The 18,776-nt window shown below is 39.1% G+C and overlaps 1 protein-coding gene across 1 annotated transcript in view; it reads right to left on the reverse strand.

The window, feature by feature from the left end:
• Positions 1 to 539: 539 nt before the first annotated feature.
• Positions 540 to 18,776, reverse strand: part of LOC136881765 (major facilitator superfamily domain-containing protein 6-A) — a 97,989-nt gene continuing 79,752 nt past the window's right edge. Inside the window, exons 12-13 of the mRNA XM_067154200.2 lie at positions 11,424 to 11,624; positions 540 to 1,528 (exon numbers count right to left, since the gene is read on the reverse strand). Coding sequence (XP_067010301.2) covers positions 1,350 to 1,528; positions 11,424 to 11,624 — 380 coding nt within the window. The 3' untranslated portion in view covers positions 540 to 1,349. The remainder of the gene's footprint in view (positions 1,529 to 11,423; positions 11,625 to 18,776) is intronic.

Consider the following 18,776-nt stretch of genomic DNA (forward strand, 5'->3'; position numbering starts at 1 on the left):
ATGGCGGTTGACGTGGCGTGCGGGGCTGCCACCGCTTGGCGGCGGATGCGCCGATCCTCGCGTGCTGACGTCACTCGGGCTGCGCCTGGACCCCTCGCACGTGCCACATGTCCCTGCGCTAACCATCTTCGCCACAGGCGCTGCACCGTGGACACATCCCTATGGGTATCGGCTGCGTTTTGACGAAGCGACCAACCTGCCCTTCTCAGCCCGATCACCATACCCCTCGTAAAGTCGTCTGTCTGCTGGAAATGCCTCCGTTGATGGCGGCCTGGCATTCTTAGCTATACACGTGTCCTGTGGCACACGACAACACGTTCTACAATGACTGTCGGCTGAGAAATCACGGTACGAAGTGGGCCATTCGCCAACGCCGTGTCCCATTTATCGTTCGCTACGTGCGCAGCACAGCGGCGCATTTCACATCATGAGCATACCTCAGTGACGTCAGTCTACCCTGCAATTGGCATAAAGTTCTGACCACTCCTTCTTGGTGTTGCATTTGCTCTGTCAGTCAGTGTATATATATATATATATATATATAAATGAACGGCTTAATATAAAGTGCAAGGCAAACTCGCCATGGGATGAAAATGTTGTTAAATTTTTTAATTATGAGCCATTATGAAGAGTACAGTAATATGAATCAACTTTATTGAATTCACACATCTTTCCTTCTGATAAGCTTTGAAAACAACAAGCAAAGATTTTGGGTGATGCAGCTGCGGATGTGAAGGGTGAACTCGATAGCTCTCAATAGTTCATACATTTTCGAGTGAACCTACCTCTTCGGCTGCTCAACCTAATTTGTGCCAAAGAGTATAATTTGCAATTTAAAACACCAGTAAAACTTCAAAACTTAGAACTGTGAATAATTCTGTCTTGGAAATGAAAATAATCAGCAAAAATGGTATGACTGTTGAACCGCCATTCCTCCTGAAAAACTTAAGGACATACATTGTTACCTTTATTGAAGCAAGTTTTTTGACAACCTCATCGATGCCCAAACTCGGGAAACATAGGAGCAAGAAGGAGAGCATGGTAACAATAACGAAGAATAAGCGACATAATTTATTTTTTGTAATAGAAGAAGATTTGGTTGGATAAAACCTGTGTTGTAGATTCCTAATTTACTGTAAATAGAAAAAAATTCAATTGTATGCTTACGGAATAAATATTTTTAACTGAAAGAAGCACGTAACATTTGTCAGTCCTATTTTTCCCTGAGTTTGCCCAAATAAAATAATTATAAATGTTTTTTCCTTAAAACATTTATTTGTTGAGTTTGCCCTTTGTATTTGTAACGCCTCACATGTTCTGTAACTTCTGACCAACAATGTGCTGCAGAGTCAATCTTCTATTTGTCTTAATGCTTTCCTAATGATCTCTGTTCTTTTGGCAAGAATTCTGTATGTTTCAACCTCATCAGCAAGTGGCCGTGCTTCATCTTCCTCTGGGATGGAGTCGCGACGAAACACAACATCTTCTAGAACCAGAGCTGCTACTGGACTCAGGTAATCCTTTTTTCCTAGGCAGACATGAATGATGTTAACTAGCAATCAACAAGGAAATGCTTCAGGATACTTAGTTGCCCTAGTGTTTAACACACTCAGGACCATGCTCATATTTTAAACTTTTTCCCAGAAATAAGGCAATTTTAGTGATTATTCCAAAAATATGACACATCATCTTCTATATTTATAACCCACTTATTGCATTCATATATTCTGAATAATGTATATTTATTCTGTGTTCATGATCATTATATAAACCAAAGAGAGAACAAGTAAATTTTAATGTATTTGTTTCTCTGTTAATGTTAAATACAACTTATGAAAGTGATAAAAGCTACATATTATCTACTAACTAATTCCAAAGCTATCGTATTGTTTTTTGGTGTGTTAAACTGTGTCCCTCGTCAACAGTTTCATTATAAAGGCTAGGCCTAAACTTTAATTAGGTATTTAAAATTTTACAATTTAGGCCCATTCAAAACTGTCTATAATACATAACTTTCAAATACATCAGTCGCATCTCGCGGTTCTTCTACGGGGTGACCCAAAAGTCCGTTGATATTTGACGAGGCAATACTTCACAGAATATTGGCGGTAGAGAAGTTATAATTGACATACGTGATTGGCATGGCATTGGGTTTTATTGACTCCAAAAATAAAGTACACAAAATGACCAACAGATGGCGCATGACACCCGTGTATGGTCGTGAGAGAGGGCGTCAGATGCGCCTGCAATCGCAGCATATCATGCTTGGCCTCCCCGGTCCCCCGACCTCAATCCTTGTGATTATTGGTTGTGGGGTTACCAGAAGTCGCAAGGGTTACCGTGATCGTCCAACCTCGTTAGGGCTAAACGACAACATCTGATGGCAGTTTCTCACCATTATTACGTGCTCCCCATCTCAACTTTTTTCTTACCTTGTGCGTATTTCATCGCTCCGTTCCTGTAGACATTATACTTCTCTGCTTGCTAGTCTCCCTCACTACTGCTTGGGCTCTCACCCCTCTCTGCGGCACACCTTGACGTCATCTGTCTCCAGTACTTTCTAGGCCTGCCTTCCCTGGCCTATATAACTCGCCACCTCCCTTCGACGGGCGATCAGGTGTGCTTTGCATATTGTAATAAGCAGTGGGAGCTTGTACTTTCCACACAGCTGGTCCGTGCTGGTTTTAACCTCACTTCAATCTTCTTCAGACCGGGTGAGCAAACTTATTATTATTATGCTTTCATATTTGCCCTTTTCTTGCCTCGATTGGCCTTGCCACTATTTTTGTCTCTGAACTTTAGTCCCTTCAGGACTCAACAAAATTATGGTGCACTAACTCACACTTCTGTGACCTATTATCGGAGTGTGAAGGAAAAGGAGTTGTGGATCAGCAACCTTATAAGTGACCTGGAACCTTTTTGTGCGGTGTTGTGAATGATGTATTCCATCATTTTGAACTGAGACTTTGCAGCCTGATACCTACCTATTCTTCCATTCCCTTTCTTTTGCCTTCTTATTTTTTCTTTTAGAGGTGTTATCCCTCTTCCTTTCCTCCTTCCTTTCTTTCTATATTACATTATGAAGATTTTAAAAGCCATTCAATGGTAAAATCGTGGTCTGCGAATCAGATAGTATACCTTCTCTTGCTTGTGAAACATTCTATCTTCTCTCCTATTTGAAGTGAAGTATGTTGATCTTTGGGGGATAAAATGTTGTTTTACTTGGCCTCCTAATACCTTAGGGAATGTTCCATTCTACTTGTGTAAAATTGAATACGCTTTCCCAAAATTTCTTCGTGGTACAACTTTGTATGACTTCAATTCACGTAAAAATCCTTCTGATCTAGTTATTTTGTACTTGAAAAGAAATGAAAAAATAATAATAATAATAATAATAATAACTTGTGTTTGATCGCCTGTTATTCACAATTTTCTTGTACCTGTGTATGCCAAAGACATCTATTTTTTTTCACTCTTGCATAATGCATGTTGTCTTTCTTTTTTGATGCTATTATAATACAATCTGTTACTTGTAACCTGTCATTTTGGGTGTTGTCATTCTTGTATCCCCTCCCATTTATTCTAAGTGTCCCTACCACGGAACACCTCTTGGGAAAAGGCCCAAAATATATATTTATTTCTTGTTGTTGCTTGATCACGATAATCGGACGCCGGAATCATCTCCTATCTCATGCTTCCCTGCACTCTGCTTGATCTCGTATTCTATTATGGCACATTAGCGTGTGGTTGATGGGAGTCTTCCCCCTCCCTCTTTCCTTAGGAATTACTACTGCACTAATGATTACAAGAACGTAACACCATACCTACGGATATGCTGTGCATTGTTCTCCATAACATTGTCACTCGACTACAGGTATTGTTGATGAATGATTGTCGAAATGTTGAGCATGTGTATAAAGAACATCGCCTTTGCTAAACCTCGAATATTATGCTAATTATTGTTTGACCGAGCTCGATAGCTGCAGTCGCCTAAGTGCGGCCAGTATCCAGTATTCGGGAGATAGTGGGTTCGAATCACACTGTCGGCAGCCCTTAAAATGGTTTTCCGTAGTTTCCCATTTTCACACCTGGCGAATGCTCGGGCTGTACCTTCACGGTCGCTTCCTTCCCAGTCCTAGCCCTTTCCCGTCCCGTCGTCACCATAAGACCTATCTGTGTCAGTGTGATATAAAGCCAATATCGTATGAAGCACCATCTTTTGGTTATTTTGTGTACTTTATTTTGGTGTCGATAAAACCCCATGTCATGCCAATTGTATGTCAATTATTACCTCTCTACCTTCAATATTCCATGAAGTATTGCCTCGTCAAATGTTAACAGGCTTTTGAGTCACCTGTATTCCACTATCAGAGTTGTTTGTATTACATTCTATATGAATTAATTCAACTATTTCATCTTCTCTTAGTCTTTATTGTGCTATCTTTTACTATTACAATCATAGATTAATGATTACATTATTTTGCTTCTCTGCACTGCATCCTTGAATTGTAAAAAATATAATGAAAACTGCCATCTAATGACAGAACTTGTTTCTACATAGTAACATAGTAGCTATAACCACCGCCTTCGTGATGTACAGGCCCTGCTGTAGCTCCGATGATGTCACACAAAGAGGCGAACTGTTTCCTCCGTCCGACCCGTGTAATGCAAGGACATGATGCGTCTGTACCTTTTGTAATTATGAAATATTTACAAATGTATTAATATTACAGGTGAGATCACTATAACTTGTTATCGCATCATAACTCGTAAGTCAGGTCTATGTAATTTTAGGAGAAGTAGGTTTGAAGTGCGATCCACGCGGTCAAAGCTTGAGTGAGTACCCAGCAAATAATGATTATGCATTAATACAAATATGGAGACAACAAACGTGCAATAATAAACTTTACTTCCATACCTCAAGATGGCCATAAATAGAGTAGCTTTCTTGGTTTTTTGTTGTTGTTTGATACTTCTGGCGCTATTCTTCGAAGACTTTCTTGAGCCCTTTCTTCTATACAAACATTTGTATAATTCTTTTTAGGAATAGCCCATGTTTTCCCAAATATTAATGCACCGATCAGCCAGACCTACTAGTTACTTCCCACATTCACGGAAACTGCCGAGGAATGGTTTAGCTCGCATTAATTTTTGGGAGAAAAGGTAGCGTATACTCAACATTACTAACCCAAGAAATAACCATATGTAGTTCTATTGGTTACTGTCCATTTCTATGCTTGTTCTGTATCAACAATAAAACGCCCTACTGTAAATCTGTGTAACAAGGAAGTCAAAAGCAGAACTCATCATCAGCTCTGGAAAATGAGTGAAGCATACATCTTTATTCTTCGTAAAAGGTATTTTTTCGGTTGGGATTTTCGTTTCTCATAAAGCTAACTTGCTCTCATACGAAGAAAATGAAAATACTAATGTACATTTACTTGTATAGTTGCATTTTTGCCGTGGTACGCACAAGTTCTTAGCATTGTAGCAAATACGAAATTTCACACACTGTACTTAAATTTGCAGCACATTATACTTTCACAAAAACGTGTTATACGATAACAATTAAATGAATACATTCCACGAGAAGTATTACGTCACTTGAATCAACATTACTTACCACGTGAAGATACCATACTTAACCTAAACTATGCGGTCTCATTATCTTAATAACAGCTGTTTACGTCAATCCTGATGTGATAAATTTAAAGGAAAAACATGCAATGCACTTAAATATAAATTTCTGTCTCTCAACAGTCACAATTATCCAAAGAATGCCCCCAATCTTTATGGATTACATTCTCAAGTACAATTTGTAACATTCGCTTAGCTTGCCTCAACTGATCAGCTGATGGGCTTGGCGCGCTTTCTACAGTACGGCCTGTATATCATGAAGGCAGTGCTATAACCAAGCTCATAAAAACTATGAGCAGCAATTTTAAATTAAATGAAATTTCAAATGAACATAAGCCCACAGAATCCACAGGCTTGGTCACTGGAGTATTAACTTGGAAATGTACAGTATCAGTAAAAGGGTCTCAACTGAAAAGTAAATACAGTGGAACCTTGGACTGCGAGCATGAAACAATTGAAACGCGGATGATTTGTCCAGAACACAAAAATATTTATTCGCATACCATTTCTGAAACAAAATATAACATAAAACAAATTAAAATGAACTTTTCCTTACAATAGAATCATTCCTGGTGTGAGGGAGACGAGAGATGACATGAGAAGAGTTACTGTGTAACACGAATTTCACTAACGGAATCACTGCTATCTGTTGGCTCACTGGAATTGTTTTCTTTTCGTGCAACTTTAACAAGGAACCCGTCCAATGACTGTTGCTTTTGCCTCTTTTTGAGGATTTCACAAAAATATGACATTGCATTGTCATTGAACTGATTCATCGCTCTCACTGCTACAGCCTTATTCGGGTGGTGATTTTCTACAAAATTTTGCACCGTTTCCCGCATTTTTCACTTATACTGAATCTCAGTTGAAGTGAGAGATTCCATTTACTTTTTCTCCTCCTCTTTCCCGGATGAGATCTCCATAACCTCCTCCTATTGTTCGCGATGCAGGTCCATCAGTTCGTTTGTGGTCAGTGGTATGTTCTTCCACCAGCTCTTGAATGTCCACGTCATTCACCTCCAGCCCCATAGTCTTCCCTAAGGACACAATTTCATCGACAATCGGCAGACCATTGTCACCAACAATCCCCTCAAAGTCATGTCCAAGAACACAGTTAGGCCATAGCTTTCCCCAAGCGGAAGTGAGAGTTCTCTTGGTGACTCCATCCCAGGCTTTATCGATGATCTTCAGGCAGTTCACGATGGGGAAATGATTTCTCCCAAACACTCGGAGTGTAATGTTTGTTCCTTCGGTCACTTCGAAGCATCCCTGAAATAGTGCTTTGGTGTATAGCTTCTTGAAGTTCGACATGACTTGTTGATCCATAGGCTGGACAAGCGGAGTAGTGTTGGGAGGAAGCAACTTAACCTTAACAAACTTGAATTCCTCCTGTGAGACGTCCTCAAGGCCAGGAGGATGAGCAGAAGCACTGTCCATAACAGCAAGACCTTGAGCGGCAGATTATTTTGTGAAAGTTATTTATTCACTACAGGAGCAAATATCTCATTCATCCATCCAACAAAGGCACAGGGGAGGGGAAAAAGTAGGCACACGTGATGCTCGTATTGCGGAACCTCACTCGCTTATCAAGTTACAATTTATTTAAAATGTTTGCTCGTTTTGCAAAACACTCGTAGACCAAGTTACTCGCATTCCGAGGTTTCACTGTATAAGTAATGGAAACAACAAGTAATTCTATAATGTATTTTTTCTTAACAATAGTGCAGCTACTGAATCAAGTTGTGTCAAGATAGGAAAACATAATAGGATAAACAGGATGGTAGGTCAGTGTGGGGAAGTGGGAGCAATAGAAAATGGAGACAAACAATAACATGAAAAGGATACATCATCCTGTGGATAGGCTCTCACTTTCCAGATCATCTACATCTATTTCTTCTCAATCCCGGACGAGACAAATTCTGTTCATCAATTACTTACTACATCTGCATAATCTCATATGAGAAGAGACCTGCTCCACCTCAGAAAGAAACAGCAGTAGACTAAACAGTTCAGAAATGTAGTTTCTCGAGTCTCCTTTCGCAAATGATCAACATTTTCTATTGCATTAATGTCAGGGGAGTTCCCGGGCCACTCTAAAGGCCGGTCTGCACTGATTAACATTTAACACGAACATGTTAAATTTCACATGTTACAATTGACATGAATATTGTGATTGTGACTTCCAATTGACTTTGCATTTTAACTCAGAATGTTGAGGTTAACACTTTTAACATGTTGGCGTGTTTTCCGCTCCAAGTGGAAAACATGTCGAGTCAATTCGTTGTTCGTGAGATGTCGGCACAGCTTCGGCAACTTCCTTGCTGTTTCCATGTCAACAGATAGCCAAATGACAAGTTGACTTTTTCTCTTTTCTCCAACATGGTTTACATCGCACCAACATAGATAGGTCGTACAGTGACGATGGGATAGGAGAGGCCTAGGAGCGGGAAGGAAGCAACCATGGCCTTAATTAAGGTACAGCCCCAGCATTTGCCTGGCGTGAAAATGGGAAACCAGGAAAAAACAATTCAGGGCTGCCAACAATGGGGTTCAAACCCACTATCTTCCGGATGCAAGCTCATAGCTACGGGAAGGCACAATATCAGCCGGGTATGCCATGTGTGTTCACCAACAGGGATCATCGAGCACTGAAGAAAGTGGTATGGGAAAATCACATGACATCATCCTTGAATTCTGCATTGCCACTAATTGTATAGCTAGTAGTATAACTGTGCGACTTGAGATAGAGGACTGGTACACCCATAAACCACACAGTGCTCAGTGCCTCATTCGGTTGTGTAAAGAGTGCTGCCTCAGAACTGGAATGATAAAGCATGCCATACCACTTGGCAGTCACATGCATGGGTTTGGACCTGGCATACACAGCGCCCACAGTGAAATTTCACAGAGTGAGGTGACCCTGTGGGGATGGTTTTCACAGAAAGAACTTTTGGCACTCTCGTAATACTTCAGAACACTTTAAATGGATGCGGATATACGGAAATCTGTGTGTTGTCTACAGTAGAAGATCAGTTCAGAGATGATCACTGTGAGTTTCATCACGATAGCGGGGTCTGTTTGCGAGTGGTTCCGGAAATGGACTGGCCAGGCCAGAGCTTGCATCTCAGTACTAACAAATACCTCTTGTATGAACTAGAACAGTAAGTTCGCTCGATTCTCCCGGAGACTCTCTGACACATAGTAGACTCCCTCGCAGAGTTTGAGCTGTAATAATGTCCCCTGCTGGGCAGTACACCCAAGGAACTTACAGGATATAATTTCAAGTAGCATCTGGATACTTTTGATCAGATAGTGTACAATTCAGAGCCATTGAGTCCTACTTATAATACCGTATTTACGCGAATAATCCCCGCACCCTAATTTCAGGGAGGATCATCTTGAAAAAATTGAAATGAACAAAAATTCCTTCCCTCGGAGGAGTAAATTAGGCATAAACAAACATTTCATATCACTCCGCGAAGTTCACGGGGTCTTTACGCAAATATGAACGTGCAAATTTACGGATATTGCTGCTTTGCTGGAATATATTTGAGATGATATAAATACATATCACTGCTATAAAACATATCTGCCATGAAAATTAGCAAGTAGGCCTAGGTTTTTCATTAAGCTGAACTTTCAGCAGGCTCAATTCCCTGTAGATCAGAAGATTCATTGTCATTTGCATCACTAGAATCCGCTTGTAAAATAGTTACAAATTCGTCACACTCCACGTCTAAAACACTTTTCACTCGGATATTAACACGACCGATGGTGGATAATTCTTTCGTGAATTATAAACACTTGAAACAGACACACCGGTGAACACTGATGTTAGTTTTGTGATACAGTAAAATCTCGTTAATTTGGACTCTTTGGGATGCAAAAAATCTCGCTTCCAATTACGTGATTTTGAACTCGTGCTTCAGAAATGCCAACCCTTGCCACATCACAAAATATTCAAGACCCATTACTGCATGTAACTAACATTGATTCACAATTTAAACCTTTCAAATGCCATGGAAAAATAATTCCAAAATGTATCCAACAAGGTACATTTACAGTATTCAAATAATGCATTTGGATAACTCAGTCGCAAACATAACCTCACGCAACGAAAAAAAAACACACGATTCAAAGATGAGGACAAATTATGTTTGCTCTGCTGTGCAAATGCTCTATTTTCTGGATTACTGTACTGTTTGCATTTTTAGATGCCTTGTACTTGCACGGAAAGTACCCGCCCTTAAAACATTGTGGCTTATCAAGCTTTGCTATGATGGGGGAGGAAGTCTTTTGCTTCCATCTGCATTGCAACACAGTCCAGTGACCCCATCTCCTTTAGAAATGTCCATTTTGGCTAGGCATTAAAAAGAAAAAACTGTGCAGTTTGATTGGTAATGAGAATATTGTTTGGTGCATACGAATTGATTATAATTATGAGCCGCGCTTTTTCGCCATCTGTCTGCATTGCTAGTGTTTGCGGATTCTACTTCTCCGCACACTGCCTGTTACGTGATATTGTGGCGTTCCTTAAAATGCTGAATACAAAAGAATTAAGATTTCACTCGAACTTAGCAACTATGAAACACACTGTCTACACACCAAAGTGAAAGAAAGTGTGGAAAGCTACCCATGCACGTTCCGGAAGACACATTCTATCCTCACACAGAGAAATTTTAAATTTAAATTACTCTGTAAAATACAGGGTCTTTATTTATGCTTGGCAGGGACTTTATCGCTTGAACTTGGCCTCCGATGACAGATCGCTACCGGCCACTGGCACTTGCGGTTTCCGGCACTTCTGCAGTTGCTGAGAGCTGAGCTCCGAGATAGTAGGGTGTTCAATGAAGATACTGCATACTGTATGTCGTATTGTATAGTGTTTTACTGTGTATAGTGCTGTAATGTATGTGAAATATTTGTTACGTGAATGCATATATCTGCATAATACTTACATTAAGTGCAGAAAATAATGCGCTAGGACAAGACAAAAGTTTCAAGCGAAATTTCCAGGAAGACCCATTCCTGTCAATCGAACAATAAAACAACTGGCCAAGAGATTCAAACCTACAGGTTCAGTAAACAATAGAAATAGACGTAAAGGTCGTTATCTCCTTACTGAAGCGTGTTTGGTACGAGGATCATAAGTAAAAATTTCGTAGCCCAGATTTAACGGCAAGTGATTTTTTTTGTGGGGAATGTTAAAAAATGTAGTTTATGGGAACAACCCTCACTCGATGAACTTAAAGACAATATAAGATTTGCAATTGCATCCATCAGTGCTGAAGAACTTGGCAGAGTAACCGAAAACTTCATTAGCAGATGCCGATTATTTTGGCAGCATAAACAGTAAAAAAGGTGAGTAAAATGCATGATAATGATTTTTGAGCATAAACTGTAAACATGGTGAGTAAAATGCATGATAATGATTTTGAGCACCGTATTTTGCCGTACATATGCACGCGTGGTAGCCGGCAACTGAACCTTAACTGGGGGCCAAGTTCGAGCGAGAAAATCCCAGCCATGCATAAATACAGACCCTGTACTATTTTTTTTTTTTTATGTAAATGCAGTTTTAAATTAAAAGTCTGAATTGTTTTCTGTTTAAATATGAGATATGGGGGCAGTTTTCTTCCGTCTGTGGTTACACAAAGCATAACTGTACATCCAACACTGAAAATTTGCCAACCTTGACGCAAATAAAACCCGCACCCCGATTTCGTGCCTCAAATTTTTTTTTTAAATATGCAGGGATAGTTGCGTAAATACGGTGATTGTCTTACCTGGATTTGGGCGCAGTGGAAAGGCCATGCATTCTGATGGCTGTACAATGCTGCTCCTGCGTATGCGAGAGGCAATCTCTGGTCTGGATCCAGGATCCAAGGAAGAGATAGAACCACGATGGTTGAGTTCAATAACAAAGCTCAGTCTCTCCATGCTGATGCTAGGTGCAGTGTCCTCCACTGCTGTGCATTCACCTTCCTCTGAAATATGCATTTTACTTTCTCTATTATATGCTATCACTTGTAAAAAAAAAAATTGATATCAACAAAATCCTAGCACTTTTTACTCATGTATGAGGAGTGTCTGTTCAAAAGGTGTTATTTCGACATGTATTGAATACCACGTGCATTCAGAATCACCAAATGAAAGTCGGGAACAAACGAGACTACTTCCTTTGCATTAGGAGTGGTAGGAAAGATATTCAAAAGGATGTATTTTCTCTGGGCTTTTGTTGACATATTTAAAGTACGAGAGCTATACAGGACACAGAGGCGTGTGTGTGGCGACACCTGTTGGCAGGCAGGTGTATCCTCGGCCGCAAAGACACAGTATGATACAATGCATTCGTAGTTTGGATGCGCCTTGCTGTGATGGTGGTGGTGGCGATTTTTGTTTTAAGAGGAAGTACAACGAGGTAATCATCCTCTCTGAACAAATAAGTGGAAAAGGAATTTAAAATATAAAACAAAATTACAGTAAAACCTGTCTTAACGGACACCTCTCACCGGCAGACACCCCTCATTTGCGCACGATTTTCTAGGTCCGTAATTAAATGCCATGTTGTGTATGAGTAATTTACCCCACTTATACGGACACCCTTTATTACGGACACGGACACACCATAGCCACGAGAAACTCCGATTAAACCTCTTCTAACGGACACTTTCTTTTTCAAAAAATTCTGTATTTGTGTCCTGTACAGCATGTATTCGCTTACTTTTTGCACAGCCAGTACTTCCAAGAATCACAGACACCATAACTTTTGATCCTGGCTGTACACATTTATGGAAGGCAACACTAAGCTACGCTATCACTTCCGGAAGTTGTGTGATCTGACATGCTCGACAGCCCTGGAATTCATACCTTCACTGTCAGGTTACTTTTCATTGACTCGTATGCTTTTGACGTGTTCAATTTTACGTTAGTAAGTGTGTGTAAACATGACTCCGAGGAAGTTTTCAACTTTAAAAGAAAAGGTAGGCATAATAGACTATCATAAACGTGAGAAGTGTTTAAGATTGGGAAGACACAGGCAGCTGAAATTGTGAAAAAGCAAGAGGAACTAGCGAAAGAATGGCATTTAAATGGCAACGAACAACGCATTAAACTGTTTCAAAGTGGTAGTGGAGCTCTCATTGACAAGGCAACGGTAGAGTGGTTCGCTAAAATAAGAAGTCAGAATGCCCGTCTTAGGACCAATGATACAAGCAAAAGCGTTAGAATTCGCGACAGAATTAGGTATTGGAGATTTCAAAGCCTCGAATGGCTGGCTAGAAAGATTCAGAAAGCAACATGGTATCAACTTCAGAGTGATTTGCGGAGAATCATACAGTGTTAATATGGAGATTGTTGACAACTGGCAAGATAAAATACCTTCAATCGTAGACAGGTATGCTCCGGAAAATATTTTGAATGCCGATGAAACTGGATTATTTTTTCGTGCTTTACCCGACAAAACTTTGTGTTTCAAAGGAAATCGTACTGGTGGAAAAGTTGCGAAAGAACGTCTTACGGTCTTATGTGCAAGTATGAGTGGAGAATGGGAGGAACCCCTTGTGACAGGAAAAGCTGCAAAACCAAGGTGTTTTAAAAATATGGACGTTACGAAGTTTGGCATTGAATGGAAAGCGAATAGGAAAGCATGGATGATCAGAGAAATAATGACAGAGTGGCTAGGACAATTGGACAGAAAAATGATTCGCCAGGAGCGAAAAGTGTTATTATTCCTCGATAATGCAGCATCGCATCCGAATACAATTAAAATGCAAAATATGAAGATCGTGTTTCTCTCATCAAATGTAACATCAGTTTCTCAGCCGCTTGACCAAGGAGTGATCCAGAACTTCAAGGTTATGTACAGACAGTTAGTGATGAAGCACATAGTATCAGAACTTAACGGGAATGAAGTAACCCTTCAAACACTGACAAAGGGGCTGAATGTTCTCCAAGCAATTTCATGGATAACCAATGCATGGAAAAACGTCACGGCCTCAACAATTCGTAACTGCTTTCTGAAAGCTGGGTTTCCCGCTAGTGGTGGACATCCCGAAATAGAATCGGATGCCCTTCCTGACAGCATGGAAACAACACAAGAGTTGATTAATGCAGCAGGTTACAGTGTACAAGTGAACACCTATATCGAAATTGATTCAGATATTCCAACAGAGTGTGAGAGTGGAGACACGAAAACGATTCTTCAGTCAATCCTAGGGAAGAAGGACAAAAATGAAGATTCTGACGAAAGCGGGAGTGAAGGTGATGCTAATGACGACTTTGAAGAAAATACGGAAATGAATGTGCTGCCAATAACCTCGTACAGTGAGGCTCTCGGCATTGTTAAGCGACTGAAAGAATTGTACAAACAAAACGATGAAAAAGGTATAAATTTGACCCAGGATTTAATTGCACATAGTGAAAACATCATTGCTAAACCAAAATGGACAAAACAAACGAACATTAAGAATTTTTTCAAGTGCTAATGTTTTACTGTACTGTGCTAGATATTGCTATATCTACATATATACACTATAAATTGAGGATAATTATGTCCACCTTTTCAATACAAAAACAATGTGATGTCATTAACACATCACATATTTATTACCTTTCAAACATTGGGACCGGTTTCGGCATTATTTGTATGCCATCATCAGCCATAGGAAACTTTGTGACAAGGTCTAAGTACAATATTAACATAACTTACAACATATATATATATATATATAAATTGAACATATTCTTACATGACTATTAAAATTTGGTGTACACCATAAAACCTTAGATTAAAATTGGTAGCATATTTTATGCGACATATTATGACTATTTCCTTTATACAATTTTTTGACTAAAGTTAAAGCTTTTGTCAGTATTTATAAATATTACAAAATGCTAATTGAGCATCCAGTTAACAATTTTTTCAATCTTTAAAAACTTTTATAACTACTAGGCATTAATGTTAATAGTGCATTTGTTTGGTCAAAAATACTAAATTGACATGCATTAAAATGAAATCGCCTACTGTCAGATTGGAAACAGTGACCTATTTGTACTAGGTATGGGGATAAGTTACATTATAAGTCTTTCGTAATTCTATATCTTGCGTTAATATAGTTTGGTTATTTAATAACAAGTCGATACATTTTAAGAACACTAGCATAAAAGACGGAATATTACATATTCGAACATTGCTCAACGACATTAGATTACGAAATAAGAAATTTATTCAATCCAAAATCCACCTAAAACAGAGTGAACCTGTAATCAATTCTAAGAGGAACTGTTTTGCTCACTATATATCTTCACTGAAAAAAGGGACCTCTATAATGGACAAATAATGTTTTAAAGTTTAAAATATTAGCCGAACTTATCATTTTATTCGACTTGTTATTAAATAACCAAACTATATTAACGTAAGATATAGAATTACGAAAGACTTATAATGTAACTTATCCCCATACCTAGTACAAATAGGTCACTGTTTCCAATCTGACAGTAGGCGATTTCATTTTAATGCATGTCAATTTAGTATTTTTGACCAAACAAATGCACTATTAACATTAACGCCTAGTAGTTATAAAAGTTTTTAAAGATTGAAAAAATTGTTAACTGGATGCTCAATTAGCATTTTGTAATATTTATAAATACTGACAAAAGCTTTAACTTTAGTCAAAAAATTGTATAAAGGAAATAGTCATAATATGTCGCATAAAATATGCTACCAATTTTAATCTAAGGTTTTATGGTATACACCAAATTTTAATAGTCATGTAAGAATATGTTCAATTTATATATATATATATATATATATATATATATGTTGTAAGTTATGTTAATATTGTACTTAGACCTTGTCACAAAGTTTCCTATGGCTGATGATGGCATACAAATAATGCCGAAACCGGTCCCAATGTTTGAAAGGTAATAAATATATGATGTGTTAATGACGTCACATTGTTTTTGTATTGAAAAGGTGGACATAATTATCCTCAATTTATAGTGTAAATCTAGATTCAATACGGACCAAAATGAAGTTCTTAACTTTAAATATCTACATACTCATTTGAAGTTTCAAAAACTCATACGTTCTTCTTAATTTGAACATGGTGAACGCTAATAGTGTACAGTGTGCTCAATAGAGGTTTCCATAGAAGTGTTTTTGTCTCTTTAATACAGTGCATCGCAGCTGCGGCAGCCCATCTACAACTTTCTCATGTGAGTACAGTGCAGAATATTGTACAATACTGTATACAGTATACAATTAAAGGTACATTTGCGAGAATTGTTAACACATACAATACATGGGTTATTGTGTTCCAACTTATGTTTAACCGGTTTCATAAACTCTCGCGGGCGGACACCCCTTCATAACGGACATTTTTTCGATCCCGAAGGTGTCCGTTATAGGGAGGTTTTACTGTATTTATTCAACAAAGGAATTTGGAAATGCAGTACAAAATAAAACAAAAAAATAATTATAGAATTAGGCCGAAAGGATTACTAACATATTAAAAGGGAACGTACGTTCCCTGAGTAACAGTACACTTGTAATTTATATACCCTTGATAAGTCCACTGTCGCACATAAAGCGGATGACGAGATCAGCAGTAGTCGCGTCATCGGCTAGGATGCGTTCGAGTGTTTCCTGCAGGCCGAGGCTCCGTTTTAGGCCAGAAAGGTCGGAGCACTCTGTGAGGATGTGGGCCACGCCTTGCTGTGATCACTACGTGTTCATACGCATGTGATGGTAAAGTAATGGTGTCTCTGTTGATATTTTGTAGTAAACTAATTTAATGCATTAGTGGACCGTATGTAACAAACATTATGTAGTGATCGTACACAGACATTGTGAAGATATTGATTATGGAGGAACGGATTGTTATTACATCGAACATGATGTGTATGATGGTTGAGTGTCATGTTCTCTTGTTAATTAGTGTATAACTTATCCCAAATTGTTACAAAACTAGTTAAATCTATGATGTTTTGTTGTGTGCTATTTTCTCGTTGCCATTCAAAAGGAGTTATTTCCAATGTGTCTGAACAAAAAGAGCTATTTGTGTGATACCTGATCGAAAAGAGCTATTACCATTTTGTTTACATTTATATTGATGATAGAACATCCATTGTGTACATTTGGGATCACAGTACAGTTGTACCTTACCCGTCCCATGTACCCTTTGCTATACATTTCTTGCGTTTTCCCCACAACTTTCTTGTGCTGGAAATAGAAACTTTTGAACAGATATTCCTCATATGTAGATTTGATTGATTATACAAGGTGCTACCCAGAAAAATTTTCTCATAGAAACATGTTGTTGTTTGTCCAACCCTTGTCCCGTTTTCCTACGGGGTCGGGTATGAGGTGAGATGAATCTGTCATGGCGGGTTTTTATGACCGGATGCCCTTCCTGACATCAACCTCATCAGAGGAGTTAACGAGATGAAATGAATGACGTGATTTATGATAGTAGGGAGAGGGTGAAACCCGGTGTCGGCACATAGCATATTCCTGTCGAATAGCGCCAAGGGGTCTGCTCAAGGCTTAACTTCCCCATCCGACGAATCACCATCAACAGTGTCATATGCCCTCACTCCATATGAGCACTGAAGAGAGGTTTGGAATTTAATCCAGACTTTTGGCACGCAATCTAGTGATTAGAAATTGTATACCACCACCTCCCCTACCCTGCCGGCCAAAATTCTGATGGTGAAATTTTTTTCGACCAACAGGACTCGAACCGGCTAACCTCAGTGTCAGACCGTTTTAGACTTCAGCGCCTTAACGATCATGGCCACCAGGCGGGCTTCTCATAGAAACATGTATACTCAAATTAATACCTTATTTCCAGCATCAATTATTCAACTATTCATTCTAATTGTTACTTGAAAGTACTGTAGTTGCCCTGGGTTTAAATAGAAAGATTCCATTGGTTTTTCACATTTTATAACCACTCAAGGAAGTCTTCCAGCTTCATTGTATTCAGGACCCGTGATTCCACTTGGATGTCTCCAATGGAGTAAAACACCGCCCTTCAAGTGGAATTACATTTTAGGGCTGAGGTAGAAGTCGCAGTGGGCCAGGTCAGGCGGAACAATGATGATGTTGCTCTTTGTCAGGAATTTTCTCACAATAAGCAAGATGTGTGAGAGACCATTGTCATGGTGCAATAACTAGTCCTCAGTATTCCATACTTCAAGCATTTTATACCTCACTTCTTCCCTCAGTCGTCTCGAAACATCTCTGTAAAACTTCGGTGATCATTTTTAGAGTCGTACATGATGATGGTTGACCCAAATGTTTATCGTCTTACGCAGATCCCCAGCCTTCTTTGAAATGTTCTTACTTGGCTTAAAGCTTGGAAACAAAAAGCCTCATTAAACATTCAGTGGGTTTCACCTGCAGTTTTATTGAGCCTGAAGCAAAATTTAATGCATATTCTTGCTCCTTAAAATCAGCCATTTCAAAATTTGCAGAAACACAAGAACAAGATGTAAAGAAAAGAAGTCAAAATCGGAAATTCATCCACTTACAAGGTCGCCAGTTGCCAGAGTTGAAACACACCAAGAGGCACCTAATATGAGAACATGGTACTGCAACTCAAATTCTTGGAAGTAACGGGTAGCACAGAAACATGAATGGGAACACATAACAGCATTAACGCAATGACTGGTCGGCGTGGGAAGAGGGGGACAGGGACTCCCCTCATTAATCCCACTTCTACATCCATTTCTTCTCCGCTTCTGCTTTCCAGCTTCAGAATTACAGATTGTCATTTAATTTGTTCCTTTTCATCAGTTATAGGCTCCGTGCGTACAGCACTGTGCTGCTGCGGGTGGATACTACGAGAACTACTTAGAGTCATCTTCATTAACAGCTCGCCATAAGAAGCTGGAATGTGTGTGACGTTTACATGCATTTATTCAATTATTTTACAGTGCCGTCTTCAGATGATATTTTTTTAATGTCACAAGGTTCCGACAGAATGATGTGCTTGTTCTTGGCTGCATTAGTAGATACAGTAATACAGAGCTTTCATTCACGACCTCACGAAATGAATTTGAAAAGACGGTGGATCTTAGCTGTAAATCGCAGGAAATGATTCCGGATTTGTACATTTACAGTATTTAATACA

Source organism: Anabrus simplex, chromosome 10 (genome assembly GCF_040414725.1).
Source record: "Anabrus simplex isolate iqAnaSimp1 chromosome 10, ASM4041472v1, whole genome shotgun sequence".
In the NCBI taxonomy this organism is placed as follows: domain Eukaryota; kingdom Metazoa; phylum Arthropoda; class Insecta; order Orthoptera; family Tettigoniidae; genus Anabrus; species Anabrus simplex.